Genomic DNA, 26,555 nt, shown 5'->3' on the forward strand with positions numbered 1-26,555 from the left:
TTCAATCCTAATCTCCCTTGCTTAGAAAATTTACCAACTAACTAACAGTAGTTTAGGACTGCTCCCTGTCCTGGGGTCATATTCATACAGAGAAATGCTGAAAAAAGCCTCCTGTTCGAGGGGAATTTGAAAATAAAATGAGCCTAGTTTCTGGTGATTAATGCACGGTGTCTCTTTGTTGCTAGTGGAATGTTAATACTTTGGGTTCTGTGTTTCTGGATCAGCTGCTTGAGTCCCAGGCAGTACCAGGCAGAAGGAGGGAGGGGGGGGGGGGGCTGTGTTTCTTCTATTGTGTTACAGTACACAGTTCCTGGTTTACACAGAGGTAGGGACTTCCAAGCAATTGTTAACCTTTCACTTCACGTTCCTTGAATGGAAGATATATCATTTTCACTCCTTTCAGGAAATTTACATCTCTATCCCTTCATTTTGAAGTGCCGCTCTGTCACCCCTTGTATTTCTGACCATCTTGCTGGATTCGCAAAAGGAAACATATTACTATGGTCACAGAATACAGAGTTCTTTGTGGTTCAAATTAAGTTAGGAAAAGATGGAATCGGTTTTAAATTCAACCTAGTAAGAAAAAGGGTAGTACAGCCTAGCTCTAATTTCTGATCAGGTGGCCTGTAGCACAGGTTTTACCAGTAAAGGGCTAATATACCTAACTAGGAATGGATTCCATTCAATTTCCATTCTGTCCATGAGACCAAACACCCAGATATTTAGGAGATGCAAACATGACCCTTTCATTGCCAGAGCTCATATTAAGAGGTTAGGAGATTCAAATAGCTAAACATTCCATAGAAATCAGACAGCCACCACCAAAGCATTTCAAAAAAGTTTAGCTTTTGAATGGTTTTACTGCCTTTCGTTGCTGATTCTAGTACAATATCCAAGAGCATCAGAGCTTCCAACCTCGAGATGCTTCTTTTCTATCAGAATGAATTCTTCATCCTCCACACCCCACAAATGTCTCTCTCTCTCTCTCTCTCTCTCTCTCTCTCTCTCTCTCTCTCTCTCTCTCTCTCTCTCTCTCTCTCTCTCTCTCTCTCTCTCTCTCTCTCTCTCTCTCTCTCTCTCTCTCTCTCTCTCTCTCTCTCTCTCTCTCTCTCTCTCTCTCTCTCTCTCTCTCTCTCTCTCTCTCTCTCTCTCTCTCTCTCTCTCTCTCTCTCTCTCTCTCTCTCTCTCAAAACTTTAAAATCTTAGAAGGGGTTCCATTTATAGCGCCAGAAGCAGCATAATGAATACAAATCCCTCTTCCAGTCCTGTAAAGATCTATTCTCGTTCCCATGTGATTCCATCTCTGGTGAATGAACAAGCTGTTCCCAAGGCAACGGTCAGAATGTTGAGGGACAAAAGAGGGGACTCTCTCCAGGGAGTTTCCTCAGCAGTGCATTATCAGTTCACAGAAAGCCATGAGTGATTGTTGCAAAAGACAAACATCATGTGCCATCATTGACTGAATTAATATTTCACTAATATTTGTTGAAAAAATGTGTTAACACTGTTTTTAAAAGGAGCATTACCATTCATGTAAATCAAGCAAAAGCTACTGGAAACAAAAGATATTGAACAATATGAAAAGCACTTTCCATGCGCTATGAATCCAATACAAATGTATGAGTGAACAACAGCAGGTATTATACACAACACTACAACAATGCAATGTTCTGCAACTGAAGGAATGAAATAGCAGCAGAATTCCTCCAATGAAATGTGGTTAGTGAGCAGAGAATGCAGTGCACAGTGAAATTCAGTGATGTGAAGCAGAGAAGCAATCAATCTACTAAATTCAAAACAAATACAGTCTGTTGTCTAACTGATGTAAGATTCCATGCAAGTGTTGACTGTTGGGTAGTACAAAACTAAAACTGCTCCACCACCAATTCACAGGAGCAAACACTCGGGGCTCCTACAACTGAAAGCTTGCATGAACTTTGCTATCATTAATATAAGGAGAATTGTGGAATGGGTTGACATAAGTCAAATAAGAGGCACGCATTTTAAATACATCTATTAAATTGTTACAACAACAAAAAAAGCAAAACTATTATGGCTGAAATCCCTTCAATTTACTTCTAAGATTATCTGTTGTATAACACACTGCATGATAATCTACTATTGTAACAGTGGTTTTGTGAATGGTATTTGTGCATAGTACACAGTGCCACCCGATGGTGGTGTAATGGTCCAATTGCAGCAGGGACCCAAGCACTCTCTGCTTACTGTGTAACGCTTCAGAACGGAATTGGTTTATTCCGGTCCAGAGCAGGAGGTGAAAATGGTTAATACTTACTGCTATGAGTATCTGAAAGGAGCTGTGCAGGACCTCGATGTACTGGTACTCCACAATGCAGCCCATCACAGAGATGAAGGACTGGCTGTCCAGACTCTTCACTCCTGTTGCCTGCATCTCCTTGCGCACGCAGCCCGGCCCGTGCTCGCTCCACCACGAGTGATGAGCCGAGATGTTGAAGGTCAAGAGGTCGCTCTCCTGCAACGAGCAAGCAGTTCAATACTTTATACAAGATATCCATGATTGAAGACACAAGATTATATGGAGAAAAGGAGCAGCTCATTGCAATGTTCTGGGGCATTCAAATACATTTCAAAACTTTCTATATTAAGACTGATCTTCTCCATGTTAATACTACAGATCATGACAAAGTGGTCTAAATGTATTCGCTAAATTAACGGATATGGCAAAATCGGAAAGCCTAAACTAAACTAAACAAAAAAAAAAAACATTTTTCTGTGATGAAGAAAATGCATGTATAAATTTATAGGATTATTTTCTTTATTTAAAAATGATTTTTGTATTTATTTTTGGCATGCAAGATATTCTTGGCTTGTATCCCAGCTCTGCTGTCACTGGGAATCAATAGGTCAAACACAAAGGATTTCAATGTTGAGAGTAGGCCTGTGTTAAATGAACACTAGTACTGCTCGTGATAGTTCATCTTTTGTTTGCTTTGTTTTTAAACCCATAAACTTAAACCCAGTTGCCTGTTGAGAACCAAAAAACATTCATGAAAAGGACAATCACTTAGTGATGGCATGCATTTGCTGTTTTAAAAAGGGGCTGGAGTACAATATTATAAAATCAGACTGTTTCTGAGGGAGAGGGAAAAAACTATTCCAGAAGTAAACAGGTTCAAATACAGATTATTATTATAATTTTTAACCTGAAAACTAGTAGATGTAGTGTAGGATTGTAATATTTTTTAATAATATTTAATTTATTAAACATAATGTCAGTAATTCAAAGAGTCAAGCAGAAGGGTACGACCATCTACAGAATAAAACTCTAATACAATCACGAAAGCTAATGAGACAATACCCAGAACATCCCTCAGAACTAAAGATTACCTATCTAAAACAATCATCCATCATGCAGAGTTTGGCTCGTATAGGGATTTTGAAAGTACAATGTGCTGGTTCCTGTAAATACAGAAAGCGCTGAAGTTTGGGCAGGAGCCAAGTGTACTGTATGTGAATAATTAGGTGTGACAACGGCACCTGCCAAGTTTTGAGCATAATTAACCCAACAGATGGACAGTGCTTGGATTCAGAACTCCAAATCGCATTGTGTGCTGTGACTGGGGAAGAGGCTCACAAACTGCTGGAAACAGAACCCCCAATTCTCAACAAAATATTCACTTGAAAAAAAGATTGTAATTCTTTGAAAATTATAATTGCTTTCTAAACTATCAGCTCGCAACTCGTGCCTTTCAGTCTGCTTACACATATAAGAAATCAACCAATTATTATTCAAAATTTCAGAACATCTACACAAATAATATCTCATGCAAGGAACATACAGCGCAATTCAACAGCTTTTTGTGTTGAACAGCTGTTCCGGAGTACAGATCTTGCTTTTTCGTAAATTAAATCTGTCTCATAAGTTTGCACAGTTTGAGCTGCCAGGACCGCTCATCTTAGCAGCTCTCTAGCCCAAACTGCACGAGATCTCTTATACAATAAGACATCCTGCACACACATGTATTAACTTACAGTGCATACTACTGCTTGCCTATAATAGTAGAGTGCGCTTTTACCATCTCACTGCAATCAGAGAGCATGCATCTTTGCACCAGCACTCCCCATTCAGCACTCTGTTGTTTGAGAAGCTAATCCCCTCTTCTCTTTCCAGCCCATGCCAGAGGATTCTCCCCTCTGCCTCCAAGCTCTGATTTCAGCCTGTGGATTTTCATACATGATCATTGTACATCGTGGAGTTGACATCTTACATTAACAGCAGCTCCAACGGTATCAGCCTGTTCATTTGGGGACTCGTCTGCTTCTTAACAGCTCATTGTTCTTATTCATATGCACTTGGCAAACGACGTGACCGGATTACTGAAAATACTTCAGATGCAAGATTCCCTTTTTGTTACTTTTATTGCCTTGAAAAAAGTGTTATCCATCTACTGTATCTATCTATATATATATAGATTACATACTCGACACATTTCAACTAGATTGTCATCCTGCAAGGGTGCTGCGTGCAGAATGAGCACCTCAGAGGTATGAATTCTCGCTGTAATCATAGAACAAATGAGACCGTGGTTATGCATCCGAGCTGCATGTGTGGTTAGGTTGCCAGTTAGTAAGGCAAGAGCCTACAGTCACACAAAAGACTTCCTGTTGCTCAACCGTTAGTTATCACAGAGCTGGAACAATCAGAGGCACAACAAAAAGCCAAGAATAAAACAGGCCTGACAGGTTACTTTACAATACATTGAGGTGAGAGAGTCTCTATATCTTAAGAATTGCATAAGGATTCATGAATACACAAGGAGTTACTGCTCCTGAAGTTGCTAGTGCATAAAAGCCTGGTTATTTAAAGCCCAGCATGGAGCCGTTAGCAGGCTCAGTCATACTTGTACGATCAGCTCTGAAACACAGCAGTGAAATATCCATTACTCCCATGCTGAGCACACAGACTTCCTATCAACTGCTCTGATGAAGGCTTTCAGCATTTGTACTCATTGCAATCTGGGAACAGATTGTTTTTCAAACTTTACTGAAAAATAGAAGCACTAGAACAGCTATTTGAAGAAGAGAAAACAAACAGTCAGTCTACATGCCTGCATCTACCACATTCTTCGGGCTCCTCGTTTGATTTTCGGTCACATGATCTCCCTTTAATAAGTTGAGCCGACTCCATTTCTGAATAAAACTCTTGGAAAAGCGTTGATTGCGAAACAAGGATCACTTTTGTTTTTCTCCCATAAGTTGAATGAGACTATGATTCTGTTTCATTGATAATGTTAAAGAAAAAAAAAAGGCAGTTCCTAATTTATAATTCAAACCAATCACAAAAAGCGAGTTCAGTTAAAATGCTTTTCCCGGATTTTAAAATCTTAATGACTCATTGCAAAAATGTTATAACCTGTTTTGCAAATAATAGCTTCCTCTTAATTATGATTTAATTAAATCAATTTAACTTCACTCGCTGTTTGCATTAGGTTTAAATTAAAAATAAGGAGATGCTTTTTTATTTATTTATTTATTTATTAAGCACGGACTTCAATCCCTTTGAAGCTACTTTAGAACACAGCTCACGAGGTTTGTCATTCCAGTGTTGCTGTGAAGGGCTGTATGACCCAAATTCACCATAGTAAAGCGGGGCATATGGAAATATGGACAGCACTCTTTCTTTCAAGACTTTTGTCTTTTGCAATTGTATCATCTTAACCTCCAACCATTTTGGATGTACATCAAAGCTTCAATTTTAATGTTTTCAATATGCAAATCATCCTACATCTACACCAAGCATTGGCTTTAGTTTCAGTGTTTTAAAAGGGCATCTTATTCATAGAAAATGCCACCTAAAATGTTTCTATTAAATTGTGTTTAAACATTGCATGCATGCCTTCTATCCATCTAACGATAGATAAACCATATTTTTATATAATATATATATATATATATATATATATATATATATATATATATATATATATATATATATATATATATATAAATTTAAATTGTGTGCAATAGTCCAGAGTAAAAACATCCTTACCTTTGAAAGTCCTCCCACTTCCAAATAGAAACAGATAACAAAGACATTCCAAGTGACCCAAAGAGCCGTCCAGACAGCATACTAGGAAACAATACATAAAAACAAAATTATATGCAAGGATAAAAGCACCCAAATAAATCAATACAGCACGTAATCAATGGAGAGCACCCTGCAGCCCACTGCAGTCCCAGAAACAGCCCTTCAGGGCAGGATCATGTGTGCATCAGACTCCGATTTAGAAGCGTTTTTCAATGGGATTTTTATTGTAGTGGTATTAAGATATTTTTTTTTAGATCTGAACAGAACAGAAACCAGGATAAACACCCCAATAATATGAGGACCAGGTTTCAGTATGTATGTCCAGATCAGTTTGTAGCCACTGTGCTAAGCAGAAGCTCAGCTGTGCACATATGTAACCCTGCCCAGAAAGAGGAGTCCACCTGGGGAACCAAGAAGATAGTTAAGAAAAGAAATAAAGGAGGAACACCATTGCTTTATAGATGGTAATTTGCACAAAGCGAGTCACAAACGTACTGTGCCACAGTTATATAAAGAACCTCAAGGGCGCGAACAAATGACTAAAATACATCCTAGTTAAGACACTGTTTATTGTTAACAATAGCAGCTGTGCAGATTTAAATGTAATGCTTCACTTTGAAGTTCTTCAGGAAAAATCCATGGAAACATGTTAGTTTATATAGAACCAGGTCTTAATAGGGTGCCAATGTTTTTGGAAAGCATTGCATGTTTGTTTATGCACAGCAGTGCTTGCCAAGGATAACACATTAGTAAAACTGGTTGATATGCAAAGAAACGCAGTGCAAAAAACAATGCATTTAAATTAAATATACAGCCTATTTATTATAACATACAGGATTCAGATGCTATTAAACATGTTGTAAAATCCAAGCCCCTCCAAGTCCACTATACAGGACATTTTGTTTTACTTTAAGTATGCAATCCTACATAACCAATTCTTAATATTGAAGACATTCATAGCTTTATAGAAAGACAGGTCTTATTTTCCATGTACATAAGTCACTAATTATTTAATTAAAATCATTTTTTAATTTTTTTTTTTTTTTTTTTTTAAATATCTCTCACACCACAAAAGAGCAGTTTACAAAAGGTTACACTATGAAAATCTTATAGTGCAAGTGCACCAGAAACAATATCAAATGTATAGAATCGGAATGACTTTAACGTCAACACTGTTCATGCCTGAAAGTCTTAAAACTCACTCCTGGTTATTGAGTTGATGACTTAAAAGGCATGACTAATCCGGCTGAAGTAAAAAATAAATTAGCCTGTCATGTCTTCGCAAAGCAAGTAGAATATTAATAACCAATATCAATATGCCCACCTTGGAAAGCAGGCTTAAACCCCTACACTGCAGTGCATGCTCTTGACACACAAGCCAACAGGCAGTTATACAGACTAATAATTCTTCATTACTTTTGCATTGGTTTATTTCAACAACATTCATTCCACTTACCACCACAATGTATCGAGGTCGGTACTGAATCGTGCCGAAGAGGCCCAGGATAACGATGATGATGTGGAAGAAGTTTGCAAGGATGGGAGCCCACTGGTACCCAAGGAAATCAAACACCTGTCTCTCCAGCGCTGCCAGCTGTGAAGAGAGAACACCCCTGTGAATATAGCACTTGGCAACAACTCAGGGGGAAAAAAGGGTGCTTTGAGACTAACTGTTCCATACGGGTTATTCACTGCAGTCCATTTCATGACAAAGTGGAATTTATGTTCCCGTCATTTTCACAGAGTATCCAAATACAATACAAAGGCTCCCATTCACAGCACAGCCTGTTGCTGTGCGACCAGCTCGGTTGATGTCAGACTCAAATCCAATAACATTTTCAAAAACGAATACTTAACAATTAAACAAACCTCATTAAAATAAATAAATAAATAAATAAAACTAAGTGGCTTGTATGATGTTTGATAACACCACCGGTAATTACTGTAGATCAGTTCTCTAGTGTCACGCTGGAGCAATTGAAAAAACGACTGCAGGTGCTGTGCTGTCTTTTCATGGGCGCCTACATGCATGGATTCGTTTTACATGGCATTTCAAAAGGTGACATGAGAATGACCCTTTTGGAAAATAACACACATAAAATTAACCTTTTTTTATAGATTCAGTGACAAATTGATTTGCCAACCGTCAATAAAGTAAAGGATTACCATAAACTGTAAGTAACCAAACACTCAGGGTCTCATTCACATTCCACTGCATTCAAGTGGACAAGAGGCATGTTTTGAATGCCACTGGAAACTGTACACTTTATAAAAGTGTCAGAAATCCGAGCCTGCGGGAACACCTGCTTCTCAATTGAATTCACAAAATACTACTGGTAAAGAGATGGAAATAACACTCCTATTGCATAGCAGTTTCACCCATGCCAGGTGTTAACACAAGCTTGATTAGCTACAGTGTAGAGGTAACAAGCCAAGATGAGTCTTATTAAACTCATTGTAAAACCAGGAAAGGATCAAACTGCTATGCAATGGGAATCGTATTTCCATCCATATAGTACGGGTGTTCCAAAGCAAGTTTATTTTACATAAATCAGTGGGCAGCTTGTGAGATGAGAATCACATCTAAAACAACTAGCCAACCAAGCAGAGTTTCAATGGGCAAACAGAAATCAAATCATAACGTCAAATAACCTGTACAGTTCAGTGTAACCATTGCCAGTTAAGCAAAAAAGATCAAATAAAAGGTATTGATTTGCAAGCTGGATATGTCTTCCCTCACGCATTTGCTTTACCACCTATCCTCTACTGAATCTGGCCCTGACTCACTCAACACCCACTCACCTCGGCCCTTCAACAATAATTTGTCACGAACGAACACTTATTTAAAACTCTTGAAATGAGTTGTGTTACTCACTGTAGGATGCAAACCAGCACCTGAAGATTTGCCAATTACACAGGACATGAAGACTAGGAATGATATTCTACTTGACTGAGATTAATCAAGGCTGTTCGTGACAGTTAAAATTGGACAAATTGCGTTATTTCGTTTTATTGAATATCAAAAGTAGAAAAGGGCAAGAGGCATATGCAGTTCTATGTAACTTTTGATAATATTTGCCCACTACTGCAGAAGGCTTAATAAGAGCTACACATTTTCCCTGAAGATGCACTCAAGTCTTTTGAGATGCACACTAACACTTAACACACTTGCCAGCCAAGATGTCTTGATTCTGAAGATAAATCGTCTTTTAAAGCTCACTGCCCATCACTCACAGAGCTTTTCCGAAACCTACTGGGATAACAGACATTATCATAAACCTGGTTTAGTCGCTCACAAACTGCTGTGAAAATAACACTACTGTTTTCTTTACTGCAGGGGCCGTTTAAGGGTACATCAAAACTGAAAATATTAGCACAGGGAATCCATAAACTGGCAGAATATCACGTAAATCATAATGACTATTTTACAGTTGCAACAGTTACATATTGTTTCAAATACTGCTTCTTCCATATTCCTGTAAAATTACAACGAATAGAAAAAACTAGACAGAATTTCAATAGCCTGACTGATAAACCTGTAGGACCATAACCAATATAATTAATCTCAACATAAAACACTAAACTAAACACTAAAACGTAACTCAATAAAATAGTACGCTTTGATATTTCTGTTTTTGAATATCTTTCTGGCTGGGAGAATTTCTTTAGAATTGCTTTCTTCACCACAATGATTTATATAACTGCTGGTATAAATTGAATAAGTTGCGGAAAATAATTTATTCAAAATCAAATACAAAACATGAAAATACTAGCCAAGGGTCACTAGCACAAGAAACTAATTAAACAAAATCAGCCTAGGGTGTAATTGGGCTCAGAATGCAATAGCAACATTGTACTGCTGTTGAAGTGTATGGCTAACATGTAGGGGTTTTGATTAAAAACACACAACTAAAACTAATTTTAGAAAAACAAATCTAGCAATATCATAATAAGGTACAGTTAGAACTCCTTACTAAGATTATTACAGTCAACGTCCAACAGAACATGGTTCGACCCCCACCACTTCTCCACATCCCATTCCCTTTTTTATCAATTCCAAATCCTTCAAAACGGAATAAATATCAAATCAAATTCTACTGGATTAAAAAAAAAAATCATAACTGTATGTTTTACTCTTTCCAGATCGTTTTCAAAACTGTTCCACCTCTCCGGTATTACATCCAGAAAGCTCAGCAGAAACCCTTCACAGCTATCGGAAGGTGTTTGCAAACAACTAGGTTTGCTAAGGGTTATCAGTTTCTAAATGTGCATCATCAATCAATCACGGAGAAGGTCTCGGCACTGTGCTCGGGTGAATTGTATGTTTAACAACTATTTTCAGTGCAGTGCAGATTCGTGAAGGTAAAACTTCCCATGCTGGCAGATGAGCTGTGTCTTGGCAGGAAAGAAGTTGCTTTGTTACATCACTTGGAATGAGTAAAACAACTAGAGAGAGTGACAGATCAATAATGCAAGGAGCCGACTGATCCCAGGGCTTCAGAGAGTCGCAGAGGTGTAGATTGGATCATTTTAGGGACAAGGTAAAGGTGCTATGGCACTGTACGAGCTGTAAAAGGGACAGGGACATTGAACATGCCACACAGAAAGGAAAAAGGAAAAAAAAAAGGAGATGATCAGACAGCAGACAGCCCTGGTCACTGCTTACTTCCACAAGCTTGAAAAACTTTTCAGTATGATCCTAGCTAGCACACTCAAGGGGTACATGTTTTTAATATGGAATGAACCACCTGGAGATCGCTGCTTCATATCCAGGCTACGTCACTTGGAGTTCCCAGGGGGCGGCGCGCAATTGGCCGAGCGCTGTCCGGGTAGGGAGGGTTCAATGGTGGTTTCCGTGACTTTTGGGCTAAAAGTGTTACAAGTGTGTGCTTTAAGTGTGGATCTGCTGTACATTGCATTAAAAAAAAAAAAATCTTACTAGACTAACCTATATAATGCTCGAACAAAGCTATCAGGCATGCGTTATTCAATTAGGTCACTTTTTGCTGGGTGTACCAATATAAAGGCTTATTGTTGTCATTATGTGCCTCTATTGCATCAGGACCATGCAATGCAAAGCCATTTTTAGGCATAAACAGGTGTATGTGTGTGTGCATCATTATTACCACTCCCATTTTATTAAATCACAACCCTTGTATCGCAGCCAAGTTTGGACAGTGAATAATTCAAGATGGCTGGACCTTAATGGTCTGCTGTGCTCTTGCTCCTACAACGCGACTAGTTGTTTAATTCTGGTATGAGAACGATCGTCATAGTGATTATAAGATAGCAAAGTACTGAAAGTATTCAATACAAAAAAAAAAAAAAGTTATTTCAGAGTAAAACCTTTTCTATATTCTTGAGCATTGCCATGGGCCGTCAGTGTCTCCTTTGTGCCTTCTCAACCTGCCATTACATATTTGATATTCAAACAATGGTCTCAATCCTCAGAACAATTAAGTTTTCTGGCCTGGGGCAAATGTTTCATCCAAAAGAGATTACTCAGCCATGTTAACACAGGTAGGCTTATCTTTCAGATTGCTTGGAAATATACTTCTCTCCCCACGTCCGTCATTCAAAGCGAAGGCTGTAGATTAACTCACACACCTCCCTTTGTTTGAAGTAGTCAAAGTACTGACTTTCTCCAGACATATCCTTACCGAGCTAACAGCACATCCAATGCAAGCCACTGAAATCTTCCTAAATATCATTAGTTAAGGTAATGTAAGCAAGGGTTGTTATTTCTATGGACCAGAGGTTATTGATAAGTGGGCCATTATGATGAAGGTATAAATAAGGAAAGGTATAAAAATCCAGGACTGCAGCTTTGTTCAGTGTTGGAGCAGGCTGAGAAGAACAGGGTCTGTATTAGCTCTGGTTGAGGCCTACTAGAAAAGAGTAAGGAAGCTGGCCTGAGTTTTGGTTGTTGTATCTGTTGTATATGAAAGATCCCAGGATGAAACACTTTGCAGCAAGTCTTTGATTTCCACAGCTTCACAGAGAAGCGCTGGTTCTTGTTTCATGCACAGCCATAGAAGTGACACGTCTTTGAGGACGTTTGACTTGATTGTTTCTGTTTACATATTATTGCTGGCCAACAAATCAATATAAAACATGAAGTGTACCGGTTTACACCTTAAGTAACATTCTTTGATCATAAAACTGGAAAGCACAAAAAAAAAAAAAGAACAGTTAACCAATAAAAAAAAAACAAAAAAAAACACCTCAGGAGACAGGTACAGATCAGGTATAGATCAGCTAGCAGACAGACCAATGTAATCTCACATGACAAGGAAACGCTTTCAACATTTGATTGAAACTGGGAGAAGGATTGCTTTAATGACGTTGGTAACTTTTTTTTTATCTAATTCATCTCAAGATTATGGTTTTTGGGTCTCAAATCAGCCACCTTAATGCATCTGTTTTTAAACACGACATGACACCATTGCGGATTTAGGATTCTTGTACAGTAATTGGAAGGCCAACTGATGTCAACAGTAAAAAGCTTTTGCAGTTAGACATTATCCTTAGGATGATAAGGATACCACATGCGATAAGCTCGCAAATGCGAATGGGAAGTGTGTTTCGATCCCCCCCCCCACTACTGCACATTGACTCAAATAAAATTCAGGTTATGAATTTCATCTTAAATTTGCCTCAGTAAATAGAATTCTATCGAGCACATAATTCAAAACATACATTGGTAATCTGTAGTGTAACTATAAAACTGAGGTCACAGCATGATATCTATCATGATACATGTTATGGTCCTGTTGGGAGACTTTGTATGGGTAATCAGATTACAGGATATTAATGGACTATTTTGTTAAAAGCGAGATAGTTATAGAATGTATTCATACTATAAAAATCACATTTATTCCTCATTAAAAGAACCTCTTCTGGATTACAAGTAGCTATGTTCATGCATCACAATAAATAAGACACACACTTATATTCCGATACAATATATCACATAACCAACGTACCAACGTTCGATTCACTAATACGCAGTGAATAAATACACTATTGGAAACCACACCTGACAGTTTGTTTTTGAACCAACATACCAGTACACTACACATAATTTCTATAGATATGATATAAAAAGGCATCTAGTATTTAGACCCATCTCTGTACAAAATACATGGTTTGGACTTAAGGAAATGGCATACATTTTATAAGGGTTCCATACGTTATTGTGGTTTGCCAGAAACGCTGCACACTACTTTCGGTTGATAATGACAGGAGTCATTAAGCTGCCTGTGAATAAATATTGTGTGCTTGAAGTAACATTAGAAGCATTAAGAAAGCAGTCTGGGTCATTCTTCAAAAGAAAACCAATTTCTCATCTAATCTTAAACCACACTATTTGTGATACACATACTGCTATCTTCATTATGAACAAACTCGTTTGCCAAAGACATCTGAAGAAGAATTCTTCTAATCTACAAATAAGCAATTCTAATTACAAAACTGTCCTTGGAATAAGCAGGATTTCTAGATGAGACAGAACAAGGTGCCCTTTTAAAAACAATGCCACAGCAATTCTAAATAAACATATAAACACTGGCCCAGACATTTTTAGATGCGAGTACAGTATTACTCAAGAGACAGGGGGTTACAAAGGAAAGAAAGCTTTATATATTTCCATTCTACCCGCTACAGTATTCTGTATTTCAGTTAAGGAGACTGTCAAAGCAGATGAAGCCATTTTCAGGCTACACGTTTATTAGTTACACCCAAGCATGCGACCTCCAGCTCTAACTACTTTACAAAAAAGTTTGTACAATTCCAAAATAAATAGTACAAATTGCGATATTCAAAACATCCCTACATAAATAACAGGGATGGAAATAAGACTCCCATTGCATTGCAGTTTGATCCGTTCCTGGTTTCACTCCGAGTTTAACAAGACACACCTGAGCTTGTTACCTACACACTGGGGCTGAGGAGGCGTATTTTAAAACCTGGAATGGGGGAAACGGCTATGCAATAGGAGTCTTGTTTCCAGCCCTGTATAATAAGAAATGAAAACGTGCCAGTTACTTAATTCACAATCACGTTTTAAAAAGGTGACCCATGCAGATATTATAGGTGTGAATAGCGTATTAGTGAGAAGGGACAAGTTCACCATATTATTATTATTATTATTATTATTATTTATTTCTTAGCAGACGCCCTTATCCAGGGCGACTTACAATCGCAAGCAAATACAAATACATTCAAGTGTTACAATACAAGTCATACAATAAGATATACATATAATAATTGGGTAACAGTTAAACTAATTGCTATGCTTGTTCGTTAATAAAACATTAGCCTATTTGCATTTCATGACTAAATGAATGAACTTAGCTGTGCCAATTGTGTTTTAATTAATAGGCCTTCTGCAGGAAACATTCTCATAATGAAGCAAAGTCCATCAGGAGAAAACAGTGTAAGCAGTGCCCAGTGTTGAGATTAGAAGGAAATTGACAGGTCACGTTTGGTCAACCTAAATGCAACAGGCTTCAGTCAGTTTCACAACTCTGCACCAGACACCGGAGGCTTGGCAGTTAATAAAGAAGTTCAGAGGATGTTAACGAGTTCATTGTGCAGAGAAAAAGAACACCAGCTTCCTGGTTAACAATTTACCTACAGACGCAATATCCATGTTGTTTGCACCGACTCCACCCAGTTTTTTTTTTTTTTTTTTTTTTAAAAAGGCATTTTTTTCTTCTTACTAATCCTCTAATAAAATCTGAATGATTAAACTTGTACCTTCTATTTAAATATATAAAAGCAGCCTAAGTCTGGCTGAAATGTCACTACGTTTTTAACTTCTTTTTGAATAGCATATAATAATGGAAATTTGATCTACGACCTATTATGGTGTTGCACCTCTTTTTTTTTTATCAATTGTGACACACAAAATCTGAAAATTTTTAAATCCAGCCTGAATCTTAATGTCACCTCCCGTATGCATTTACTTTTTGCAGGCACAGCCTGTTTAAGTTGCCATGGTAACAGTCCTTTGGGGCCTAGCTGTCTAAAAGTGCTTACCCAGACACCATGCTCTACTCTCAAAGGTCACTTGCTTAATTGGCCATAGGGGGTTTGGAAGCTCTCTATCTAATGTTTTTAGGCAGATGCAATAAATCAGCAGCTTGAATCAATAATTTAAACAAATTCAGGCCTTACTTTCGCACGCAAGCAGTGAAACCTTAATGAACATCGGCTGGCTATTAAAGAGAGAGAGACTTTACTGCTTCTTAACAACCCGAAAAAACATACCGAAGCAAAACCAAGAACTGATGAGAAATTAAAAAACGCGATTATCACCACCTTCCCTCGCTCGCTCTATAATGGGGTTGACCTAAAGATAGCTGGTGTAAAACTGATCACAACCTGCCGTACTTCTTCCAGTCCATTATTGTAATAAGTGGTCATGTTCTTCTTGATTTCACAGTTTTAACAGGCTCCATGCAGAAGGGTTACGATAAGGGTCTGCTCAATAGAATTATATCTGTGCAGAAGAGCACAGAAGTACTTCACTCCTATGTATGTAATAGTTATCACATGTATTTGCTTGAATTAGTATCGATTGGTCTTTAGAACAAAATATTCGGACATTTCAGAAGGAGCTTTATTGGCTACGGGGTTTATCTTTGCGTGTGTTGCCGAGCACAAAGCTTCAGTTACACAACACTTAAATCTAATGTGTTCTTTTTAAAAAGGAAACTGTGCCAGAATTCTCAACCTTGCGCCTTGCAATTGGAAAAAGTGTGATGAAACATGTCACTGTATCTTGTACACTAGATTATATTTTGCTATAGTTTGTAAATGTTAATAATACACACATTGTATTGATGATATCGACCTAATAAAGGATGGCAAGTCTGGCAGAATGTTGTGTTAAGTGTAACATAACCAAAAGTTTGTTATAGGAGGAAAGGTGTCCTCATCACTTGCGTTCTGTGTAAACTCAGAGGGGGTCCATTCATGTTGAATACACTGATGAAATCCCCTGTGCAAGGGGACATAGTGGAGGTAGACGTACATCAATATATAGAGGGGGGTCTCTGTCCATTTATCCATCCATTTCTATGACACACGTACAATTTGCCATTGTGAATAAATAATGAATTGCTAATTCTTCTATTATACAATTCTGTTCATACTGCTGATATATACAATCAAGGCCATCAACTGTTTCATCATACGGATAGCTCTCATTTTGAATTTCTAGCTGTGGCAGGGGGTGTATGACATTAACATTCAAGTTTAAAATGAAAAGAAAGAATATTATATTTCGGACGACTACCAGACTATCTACCACCCCACTCCTCTGTGAATATAATCTCAAATTGTGTTATATTCCCCAAGGAATTAAATTCCCTTTGAAGTCTCCTTCAAATGTATGGAAATGCAGCTTTAAAAAGCACTGCATAGAAGCCAAAAGTGTAATGTCCAACTTAATCTTTAATGAGAAGAAAGAAAGAACCCTCTAACTTTGTATCATAATTCACTCTGCAAGTCTATCTCGAGGGAACAGAGAAACACACGCAAGAGTTTGGATGGAAGAGGGCCTAATTTACCTGGCAAGCTGCCTCCCCCTCCCCCTCACAAATAACGGCAACCAATAAAAGACTGATAACACTTCCATCCAGCGAAGCGTTGAACCCATTTGTGAACTGTTTTAATGTATGAAGTGATGATGCAATGCAGACACCCAAGTAGTTTGAAACCTTAGGATGCTCATGTTACTTGACAGCGTTTGAAAGGGTGAGAAAGCTGTTATCAAAAGTGAGAAAGAGTTCTCGGGGTAAATTAAAATACTCAAAAAGACCACACGGTAGAAAAAGATGAAAATTAACTTTACAATGGGTGTCGCCATCAAGTTTGGGATTAGTGTAATGCACGCCGCCAATAGGACTGTGGCGGTCTGGAGAAATTAGTTCTGCTCTTTAAATAGAAACCACTGTTTAATGGACGGAAGAGCTGAGGAAATAGTAGAGGTCATGGGAGGCTCGCTCCAGGGTGGCATGGGCTGGCCACATGCTGAGAAGCTTCAAAAGTACTTAAAATATAACCTGGGAAAATAACGGTTTAGCATTTCTTAGTCCCCTTTGTCCCAAAGCTGATCAACACTTTTCCCAAGCTCTGCCATGGGTGTCTCGAACCAATTCACACTGCTGGTCCTGAAAGCATTTTGCAGGATCAAATATATCAGGTCCAGACAGAGCTAAAACACTAAACATGTATAGGCTTATCCTTAGCAACTACACAGCATGCAGGTACAGTAACTGCAGGTATAGTAAGGGTGTTCACACAGACATCTCACATATTCTTGTGATTACATGGCCAGACGTCATGAGACATCTAAAGAAAAGCGACAGGAGTGTCAACCCAAAACAGCCTAGAGCAAAAGAGATAGACCATTCTGTCTTTGATCTAGTCATGTACTGGCGACTATAGCTACCTTAATGAAAATATAGGCAACTGTACATCAAATCTGGGGTGTTGGAATTATTTCAGCAATAGGAGTGTGTTTTTTTTTTTAATGTTATAATAATCGCTCATTGCATCCACCCTATTGCAGGGTGTAGTTGCTTTAGCTTTGCAATCCCCAAACCAATTCTTTGATTTTCTAACAACTGCAAATCCTCACATTCCTTACTGACATCAGCTTGGTCTGTAGTGACCGTTCAATTTATAAAGTCAGCTCTGATGCTAAAAGGTCACTTACTGGCGTTTCTCTTTCGGTTTTCAATCAATTTTCTTCCGTCGAGTCAGGGAAGTGGGAGGGGTTGGGAGGATGAAAATCACTCCTTGTTCTTTTGTGGAATAATACACTTTAAATCGTGATGTTTTAATCAAACAGATTTCTTATGACAAGCACACCTTTGAATATAAACATGGCTCTATTAAAGAGATTTCTTGCCTCAAATATTGTAAAATCATTGACCTCATTTGCATGGGCAGTGTATGCTCATTCCATTTCTTAGAAAGTAGCCTACAGGACTAATACCCAGATCAGTGTTTGATTATTACAAAGTCCTCTATGAAGACAATGATCAAACCTGTCCTGCCATCAAGGAGGCCAGGGACAGTTTAAGCCTTGGTAGCTAACTGGAATTGCATAGCTTGGCCCTGAAGCCACCCTTCTTGTGCGATAGTAGTGCACCTCACGAATAGCAAAAATGTCTATCTTCCCAAAGTGCCTTTCAAAGGCTTCTTCTGTCCGTCAGCCCTCCAGAGCCACTGGAAACTAGGCGGCTGCTTTTTTTAATAACAAGACAGCAGGAGATCAATCAGACACATATAAACATCTGTCCTGCGGGCATGAAAAAGCAGAGCTCTCCAGCTGGGCAGTCCATTAACGAAACTGACCCCTGCTTTCTCACAAGCACCAGATTTGAACAAAGAAAAAAAGACAGACTTCCTACTAAACAAATAGGTATGCTCCTTCTGTAACTACAGTACACTGTGTAAAAACTATGTGATTATAAAATATCACATTCCACCTAGTCATGGCAGGCGTGCATAAACTCAGAATAAACCAATAGGGTAGCAATAGGGTGTGATGTCACTGGAAGTGACCTCATTACTGTGGCCTTGCATCACCCTGGACAAGCCTGCCATGTCCCATTAAAAGACTGCCAGCATCAATCATGCTCTTCACAAGGGGTTTGGTAATTCAAAGGCTGGATGGCAATGGATGTGCAGGCAGCATTTTCTTATATGATACTCACTCTTAATGACAGCATCTAGACAACGCTACTGAGGTTTTTTATCTTCCCGGATTACTTTTTTTTTTTTTAAGATACCTTATCATGACTGTGGAAATTATTTAGAAGAAAAAAACAAAACATCTCAACAGGCCTACAAAAAACAAGCATACATGTTTCCTCTACATTGATAATGTATGTGTGGTTCCGAACACTAAGATTTATAATTTGTTTAAAAAACAAAACAAAAAAAATCAATGCGGCTTGATTCCACGGTTACTGTGATCAAAGGAATTCAGTTAAGGCAAAATAAAATGAAATCAATAAAAACTCATACCATGGGGTTGATGCAACACGGCTGATTGCATTCCCTTCTCATTTAAAAGCAATTCACTTGAATTAAAAAGAAGAGGTGTAACCTGTCGAATAAACTCAAAGCTCACATTAAAATAGTATTTTAATCCACCAACATAACACGGTTGTCCCTTAGCCTGTACCACAATCTTCTGTAAAACAGCAGATTCTGTAATGAGAAATAGCCATCCTGTTATAAAGCTTCAGTGACTCTCATTGTCTGCAGTGCAATACAGGGTTAAATGATGCCAGGCGCTGTGAAGAATAATTGATTTAATGCCATCCCTACAGCTAGAATTTCCTAAAGTGGTAGAGGCAACTGCAGCATCTCCCAGCGCAACATCATGTAATGTAATTCTGTAGACCCTTTCAACACTCCCGCCTCAAGTCTTCTATAAAATGTGAAGAGGGGGCTATACCCTCTTCTACAGAAGGAAAATCGAATGTAAAGAGATACTGGAGGGTCTCAGGGTGTGTGTATGCGAGTGTGGCACATAGGAACTACTCAGAACTCCTGACATAACAGCCTGACTCAATTACACAAGGTCCAATTCCAGTAGTTTTCCATGAGAACTGGTCTTGTGTTTCATAGGGCAGTGGAGAGCTTTGATAGTTGTAAGAGATTCATGGACAGGGGTCAGCAAAGAGCCAGCAAGGCTTTTTTAGTTCCACAACTTTCTGCACAACAGCCTAGTCCTAACTTCTCCTGGAGAAGAACTTATTGTTCTGTTCTTACCTTATTGCTACCTCCAGTGTCAAATGGATACACAGAAGAGGGAGGTTCATATACATGCTACACACACACACACACACACAGAGGTGGACATTAGTCATGTTTTTTAAATCGATAGGGTTTTTCTGTTTGGGAGTGGCTAGATAACAATGATATTTATACAAGCACAAGAGGAAAATCAAATGAAATTACAAAAAGTCAGGAGGAGTTATCCTTTTTTCTGTGAAAGGAGGCTTTTCAAGGCGATTCATCAAATGAGATGATGACAGCAGTAATAGCTATTGCATGGAGCAGGCAGTTTGATGACGGGCACACAAACCTATGTGGAGTGAGGCTTCTGACAAATGGATGGATTGTGTTTAACTGGTTGAGTGTTTAACTTAGCATCACTACAGATATACAGCAGAAACATACAGGTCCATGACAGAGCAGGTTTACATCATTAGCAACACTGAATACATCGAACACAGAGACGGAACAGACACCCAGTCCTGTGCAAAGCACTGGGTTCTTTAATGAGTGCTGGTGGTTTCCATGTAAATGCTAGCAGGATGGGGTCCACAAATAACTGGCTGTATCGGTTCCAGAACAATGTGGGCTGTATTCGTAAACCATCACCACCCCAATAAATACATGACTTCAACAATGCATTGACTGGTGCACTTAATAAATATGACCCAGAAAGCACCTCCCCTATCAAAGTATATCTTTGTAAACGCAAAGCGTAGTAAAGCAATTGTATGCTGGGTACTAGTGAGAAAATGAAGCCTTACTGTATTTTGCCTTAGCCAGCCAACATTAGACCCAGCCCAATTTATTCCTGGAAGGTATTTTTGTGTAAACAGAGAATCCACAAGGGCAGAAGAGAAGAGGAGCAGCTTGTGATCAATCAGGTTGTCTAAATAAAAAGACCAGACCCCCATCAACAAGTACAAAGAGATTGCAGGTAAGACAGGGAGCCTGACACTGACAGGGTGATGGGGAATGAAGAAAGAGACATTGCCTGTGACAGAAGACAGAAGCAAACTGCTCGATTAGTCTCTTGCATTCAGCACACATCCCCGAGTGGTATTCTTGAACTACATTTCAGTCACCACTGAAATACGAGTCAAGTATATTCTATTGACTATAAAAATGCTAACCGAGATCTCAAATCTGAAATGTTAGTCTAAAGTGATCACTATCCCCAAGTACATGATTCTACAAATTGGTTCGTGGTACTGAAGCATAACGTTTCCAGAATACAAAGAAAAAGCTCCTTAGAAAAAATAGAACATGTAACAAGCAAGAGCCCAAGTTAACAATTATTTTGTTAATTCCACTTTGAAGGACAGAGCAGAGGTTTAGTCATTACTGAACCAACCTTTGGCTGACAAGAACCCAGCATCCCCATGGCCAGATCTCTCAATCTACCCTCAAGATTGATGTTCAGGGGCTCCTGAGTGGCACATCTGGTAAAGGCACTCCGAGTGGAGTTCAGGATGCACCCGATAGCCTGGAGGTTGCTGGTTCGAGTCCTGGCTATACTATTGCCGACCGTAGACGAGAGCTCCCAGGGGGCGGTGCACACTTGGCCAAGTGCCACCCGGGGGGGAGGGGGGGGGGTTAGGGCTTAGGTCGGCCAGGGTGTCCTCGGCTCACTGCGCACCAGCGACCCCTGTAGTCTGGCCGGGCCCCTGCGGGCTTGCCTGTAAGCTGCCCAGCTGATGGTCGGCTGATGGCACACTCAGTGGAGGACAGCGTTTGTTCGTCTTCGCCGCTCCCAAGGCAGCGTAGGGGTGGTAGCAGTGAGCTGAGCCTAAAAATAACTGGATATGCCAAATTGGGAGAAAATAATAAAAATTGGCAACTACTAAATAATAAAAAAATGACTGCTACTCATTAACTTCTTAACTTCAAAGTGCTATATATGCATCCTCTACAGAAGATAAGGAGTTATATAGAAGCCAAATTCTTACATTAAGCTCTTAGATAACTTGCTGTGCATTTTCTTAGATCATTTCAGAACTGCCTTCTTGATTTGAATCGTTTTTCAGAATGATACTGAACAGTATATACCTACGCTTTCTTGCAATTTGCCAAAAATCCATGTTTTAACATTGCAAATCTGACTTCTAGGAGCCTTTATTTAATACCACATGCTGGCTACTCTCTGTTTTGTTTAAGACCCTGACCTACTAAACAGGAAGGTCTACAATAAAAAAACGTGGAATGTAAAAAATGAACTTACTACACAATGGCTCCTTAATTACTTCTTGGGTGTTGTTTTGGGGCTATAGTACGTTTGGACTTGTTGGTAGTTTAATGCTGTGTATAAAGGGAAGAGACAATGGAGACGTCTCATTCATTGTGTCTGACTGAATACGATATTGTTCAGTCCATTGCTCCCTAATCAAGAGCCCCTGAATAAAGTAAAACAGACACTAAAGCAGAGAAAGCACAGCCAATTCCTCAGTCATTTTCCAATTCTCCACACTCCCATGGTAAACCTCTGCTCTGCTGAGGAAATCAGTCTTAAATAAGATTGAATACCCGAGTCTCCCAATCGCCAAGGCTTGGCTCTGCTACAATAAACACAATACTGAGACAGAAAGGAGATGAAAGGGGGTGTATTTAATCTTCATATTTACCTTCATTTGTTATTGTTTGGCTTGATTTGTATGCATTTGTTTTCTCTTATATAATAATAATAATAATAATAATAATAATAATAATAATAATAATAATAATAATCATAATAATAATAATAATAATAATATCAAACAAAAAAAACTATCCATTTGCTAGAATATGATATTTTTGGTTACATTTTATTTAATTTCTTTCTTAATCTATTTATTTTAGTGTTTAGGGTTTAACTCCTATAAGGTTTTTTTTCTGAAATCTCTCTCCCCGATTTGCATGACAATAGAATCGAGCAAAAGGAATTTCATAGAGCGCTGACTGTCTCCTCTGTTCTGAAAGAATTACCAAAAAGTGAAATGTTCTGCAGCAGAGTTCTAGCGTCACAAAAACAAGCAAGCAACGACTCTGCTGTATTGTTGTCTTATCTGGGGTCTCCTCTACATGTATCCCAAAAACATGCAAGTAGTCCTCCAGGCAATGCAGGCAGCATGCTTGGAATTACAATTTGATCTTATCTGCCAGAAAGTCAATAGAAACCTTATCTTTTTGTTTATGGGTTTTTTCTGTGCTACCTTTACCAAAGCAGCACCCACACAACCATGCAATGTAAAAGAAAACAGCAATTGTTAGGTAAAACATGACAGACAGCTCTTAGTTTTGTCAATAAAATACAAGAGATGATACCTTTCAGTTTAATAGATAACATAAGGCAACATTAAAACAGATTCTCTACTAAATACAGCATCGGTACCACACAGTCTCACATGGATGTGTTAATTCCAAATTGATACTACAGGTCAAGCTTTGGATAGGGACAACTACACATTTAATCAAACATACAGGTTGCGAATCTCTTTGTGATTGTGGAGCAAAACGGGCGTTTATTTCTGCTTTTATCTGGGCATAGAGAAAGAAATATTGTACTGGGTCTTGCGTTGACAGATTCACTCGACGTTATTGGTGGGAAAAGTAATTTTATTATTCTTGTTTGATTCCCTGCTCCCGCGCAACTTTTCAAGCATCGATAGTATGACATTGCCCTTTTAAGAACAAGGTCGTTGTATGAATAACATTCTTGCATTCATTAACTACTGACAAAAGTGAATAACAGCCATGAGCTCAGGGGGAACAAGACACCAACTGAGAATATCCCTCAAATGGAAACGAAGAAAAAAAAATCTAATCTAACTGCTATCCTTAGATAAATACATCACCCGCGTGTTTTTCATAAACAAATTAAACAAAAAAGAATCTGCAAACGGTATTAAACTATAGAAATACACTGGCTGCACTATATATTAACACTTTAATGGGTATCGTTAGTTAAATAGAAGCTCTGTGGTATTCCTCTGTCTCGGTGAAAAACAGTGAACATTGCAAGCACATAATTTACCAACAAACACAACCCATTACCGGCATTACAAGAAACAAATATATGCGCTCACTTTACGAAAACAGTTCTTAATCTGATAAACAACGGTTTGTTTCGCCCTCATTAAAACTACAGCCAAACATTTGCAATATGCATGAATCACAAGACAAACCACCACACCAAGCATGAAAATATAAAGGACAATCGTTGTTTGAAAAAGCTTACCAGCTGAAAAGTGCAGAGGAATATCAACGTGCATCGTCCCGAACAGCAGCCCATTCTAATCTCACACGGGACCTGGAGCAGAATGGGATCCGAGTGTTCTCTAGAACCAAAATAATTCAATTAAACCAACAGCTCTTTCCAACATAATATGAATGAATGAATCGAACTGGAACTACGCAAGGAGAAGGGGAAGTCTGTATTTAGTTTGTACAGTGAGCTAAGCACAGGGTTGTCATGTTTTATTGAAGTGTTCACAGGGTGATCCACAAACCTACTCCCACACGAGATGTATAGTTTGTATGCTCAGATTCAGCTGTGCTCGGTTGAAGTTGGCTGTGAGCACTACACGCTGTAAGGAAAACCACGGGAGGGGCGAAAGGGGCTCCTTTTAAGGGAATGATTCTAGTGTTTTTTTTGCCGCACGGAAAATGTTAACCTGTATGGTTTTGTTCCGGTCATAAAGCCAATTTTACAACAGTCAAGGAAGTTCGTAAATAGATGTTATGAGACATTACAATTAAAAGATGGCAAGTAATTTTGTATTGTATTAATTAAATACATTATATCACTGTCTCTATATGCATAACATCATTTTAATGTAATACATATTTTTTGCAGATTTGTTTTAATAATTAAAAAAAAATCACTGCCTGTAAGGATCGTGTGCCTTTAAAATAATATTGCAAAAGTCTGTAGACACTCCGTGTGAAAGAAACAATTTAGGTAATCCAAGGAGGATGTTAAAACGCAAAGAATTAAAATTGTATTAATGTCTTTGTCATTTAATTTTTGATGTGAATTACACACGCCTTTAAACTGTCAATATGATTTTTTTTATAAACTATGCAGTATAATACCACACCTATTTTATTAAGTGCATGCATCCAGTATGCAGCTGTTGAAGGGGAGGTCGGCTCTTCATACAATAGCCTGTGTCTCTAATAATGTTCTCAGTAAAACCAGCTGTCACCTAAAAAACAGAAACAGGCCATCTCTGAACTCAGGACAGAAGAACAGTGTGGAGTTTCAAGACAGCATTCAGAGACACTAAAGCGCCACCTGGCGGCAAGAGCACCGCTAAACACCAATACAAGACCTTTTTAAAAAGGGCAAGTGTATTTACATCAAAAGTCAACGTGTTAAAACTATTATTATTATTATTATTATTATTATTATTATGAATATGAATATGAATAATAATAATAATAATAATAATAATAATAATAATAATAATAATAATAATAATAATAATAGATGTCGTCAGTTTTTGTAGATTCCAGTAAAATACTGCTACATTCATGCTAAACCCTATACTTAATAAATAGGAACATTTTTATCTATTCACTGAACTGTCACTGCCTGTAAAACTGCCTCTGATATGTTAACCATGACCACATTAACATCAAATAAACGGTGTGTTTGTGAATTCCGTTCTGTCAATGCTGCTCTACTGTAAACCTCTGTGTTTCTTTTCAGAACGGGACTGCCTGGCCTTACACTCGAACCGCAGAGCTAGCATGTATACATGTTGCAGAGACGCCCTTGCAGCTTGCACAGTACTTGGGGTGAAATGAAAGGCAGTTCATAAAGAGCCTGGATGTTTCACTCCATTCCTTTCATTCAAGCTTGTCCAGCTTGTTTTGTAATAGAAGAGACTATTTTAACTGCCATGCCTTCAATCCCATGGTAACGGCTTCAACCCTGGTTTTAAAGCATCATAAATCTTTTACACAGAAGCTGGGAGATCTGGGAAGCCTATCACATCTGATCACATCACAGCTCCCAATTAGTCCGCTTTTGACATTTCGTGCCTCTCAAAATGCTCGTTCATTGTGGAGCGAGTTTAATAGACTGTGCTGTGTTCCTTACATTGACAGCATGCAAGTGCAATGGCGTTGTGGAGGAAATGGGAACCACACCACCTTTAAACGAGTTGAAGTTTTCCGCAGATGAAAAAGCAGAAGCAGTATTGCAGGCGATATACCGTTTATAGGACCAACATGGAGGTTCTGGATACAAGCTTCCAAGACCACAGCAGCTAAAAGTGGAAAAGAAGTCACGTCGATGATCACATTCTAAAAAGAAACAAGACCGTTTAATAATTGACCTGCCGACTCAATTATTATTATTTTCTGGCCTGGAATTGTATATTTTGAATGATGTGGTAGCGCTGCTCTGTAATCCGTCCTGGTGTTTTGTGCTGAGTCCTATCAATCTCGCCTCCCACATGGTGGAAGGTGAGTTCAGTGGGGGATTCCAGCTGTCCTAACAGCTGCTAGGTCATTTCATTCCAGATTGTCCAGCAAGTTCCTGTGCAAGCCAGCAGTTAGCAGTAACGCTATGAGGAAATCACAACTGACAACATAATTTCACTTTCCGAAATTCAGAATATAGGGATCAGCAAGTGCCATTAGAGCTGTATCTTCAAAGTGTGGAGCGACCTGTATCTTCAACTGTAAGATGGTC

At 38.6% G+C, this 26,555-nt stretch overlaps 1 protein-coding gene across 2 annotated transcripts in view; it reads right to left on the bottom strand.

Moving 5' to 3' along the window:
- The window catches only part of LOC117421408 (sodium/potassium-transporting ATPase subunit beta-1-interacting protein 4), a 40,257-nt gene extending 15,799 nt beyond the window's left edge, over positions 1-24,458 (bottom strand). For both annotated transcript variants that reach the window (XM_058990984.1, XM_058990983.1), the window contains exons 1-4: positions 24,090-24,458; positions 7,527-7,664; positions 6,032-6,112; positions 2,297-2,494 (exon numbers count right to left, since the gene is read on the bottom strand). In XM_058990984.1, coding sequence (XP_058846967.1) covers positions 2,297-2,494; positions 6,032-6,112; positions 7,527-7,664; positions 24,090-24,143 — 471 coding nt within the window. In that variant the 5' untranslated portion in view covers positions 24,144-24,458. The remainder of the gene's footprint in view (positions 1-2,296; positions 2,495-6,031; positions 6,113-7,526; positions 7,665-24,089) is intronic.
- Between the last annotated feature and the right edge of the window lie 2,097 nt (positions 24,459-26,555).

This window comes from Acipenser ruthenus, chromosome 18 (assembly GCF_902713425.1).
Source record: "Acipenser ruthenus chromosome 18, fAciRut3.2 maternal haplotype, whole genome shotgun sequence".
Taxonomy (NCBI): domain Eukaryota; kingdom Metazoa; phylum Chordata; class Actinopteri; order Acipenseriformes; family Acipenseridae; genus Acipenser; species Acipenser ruthenus.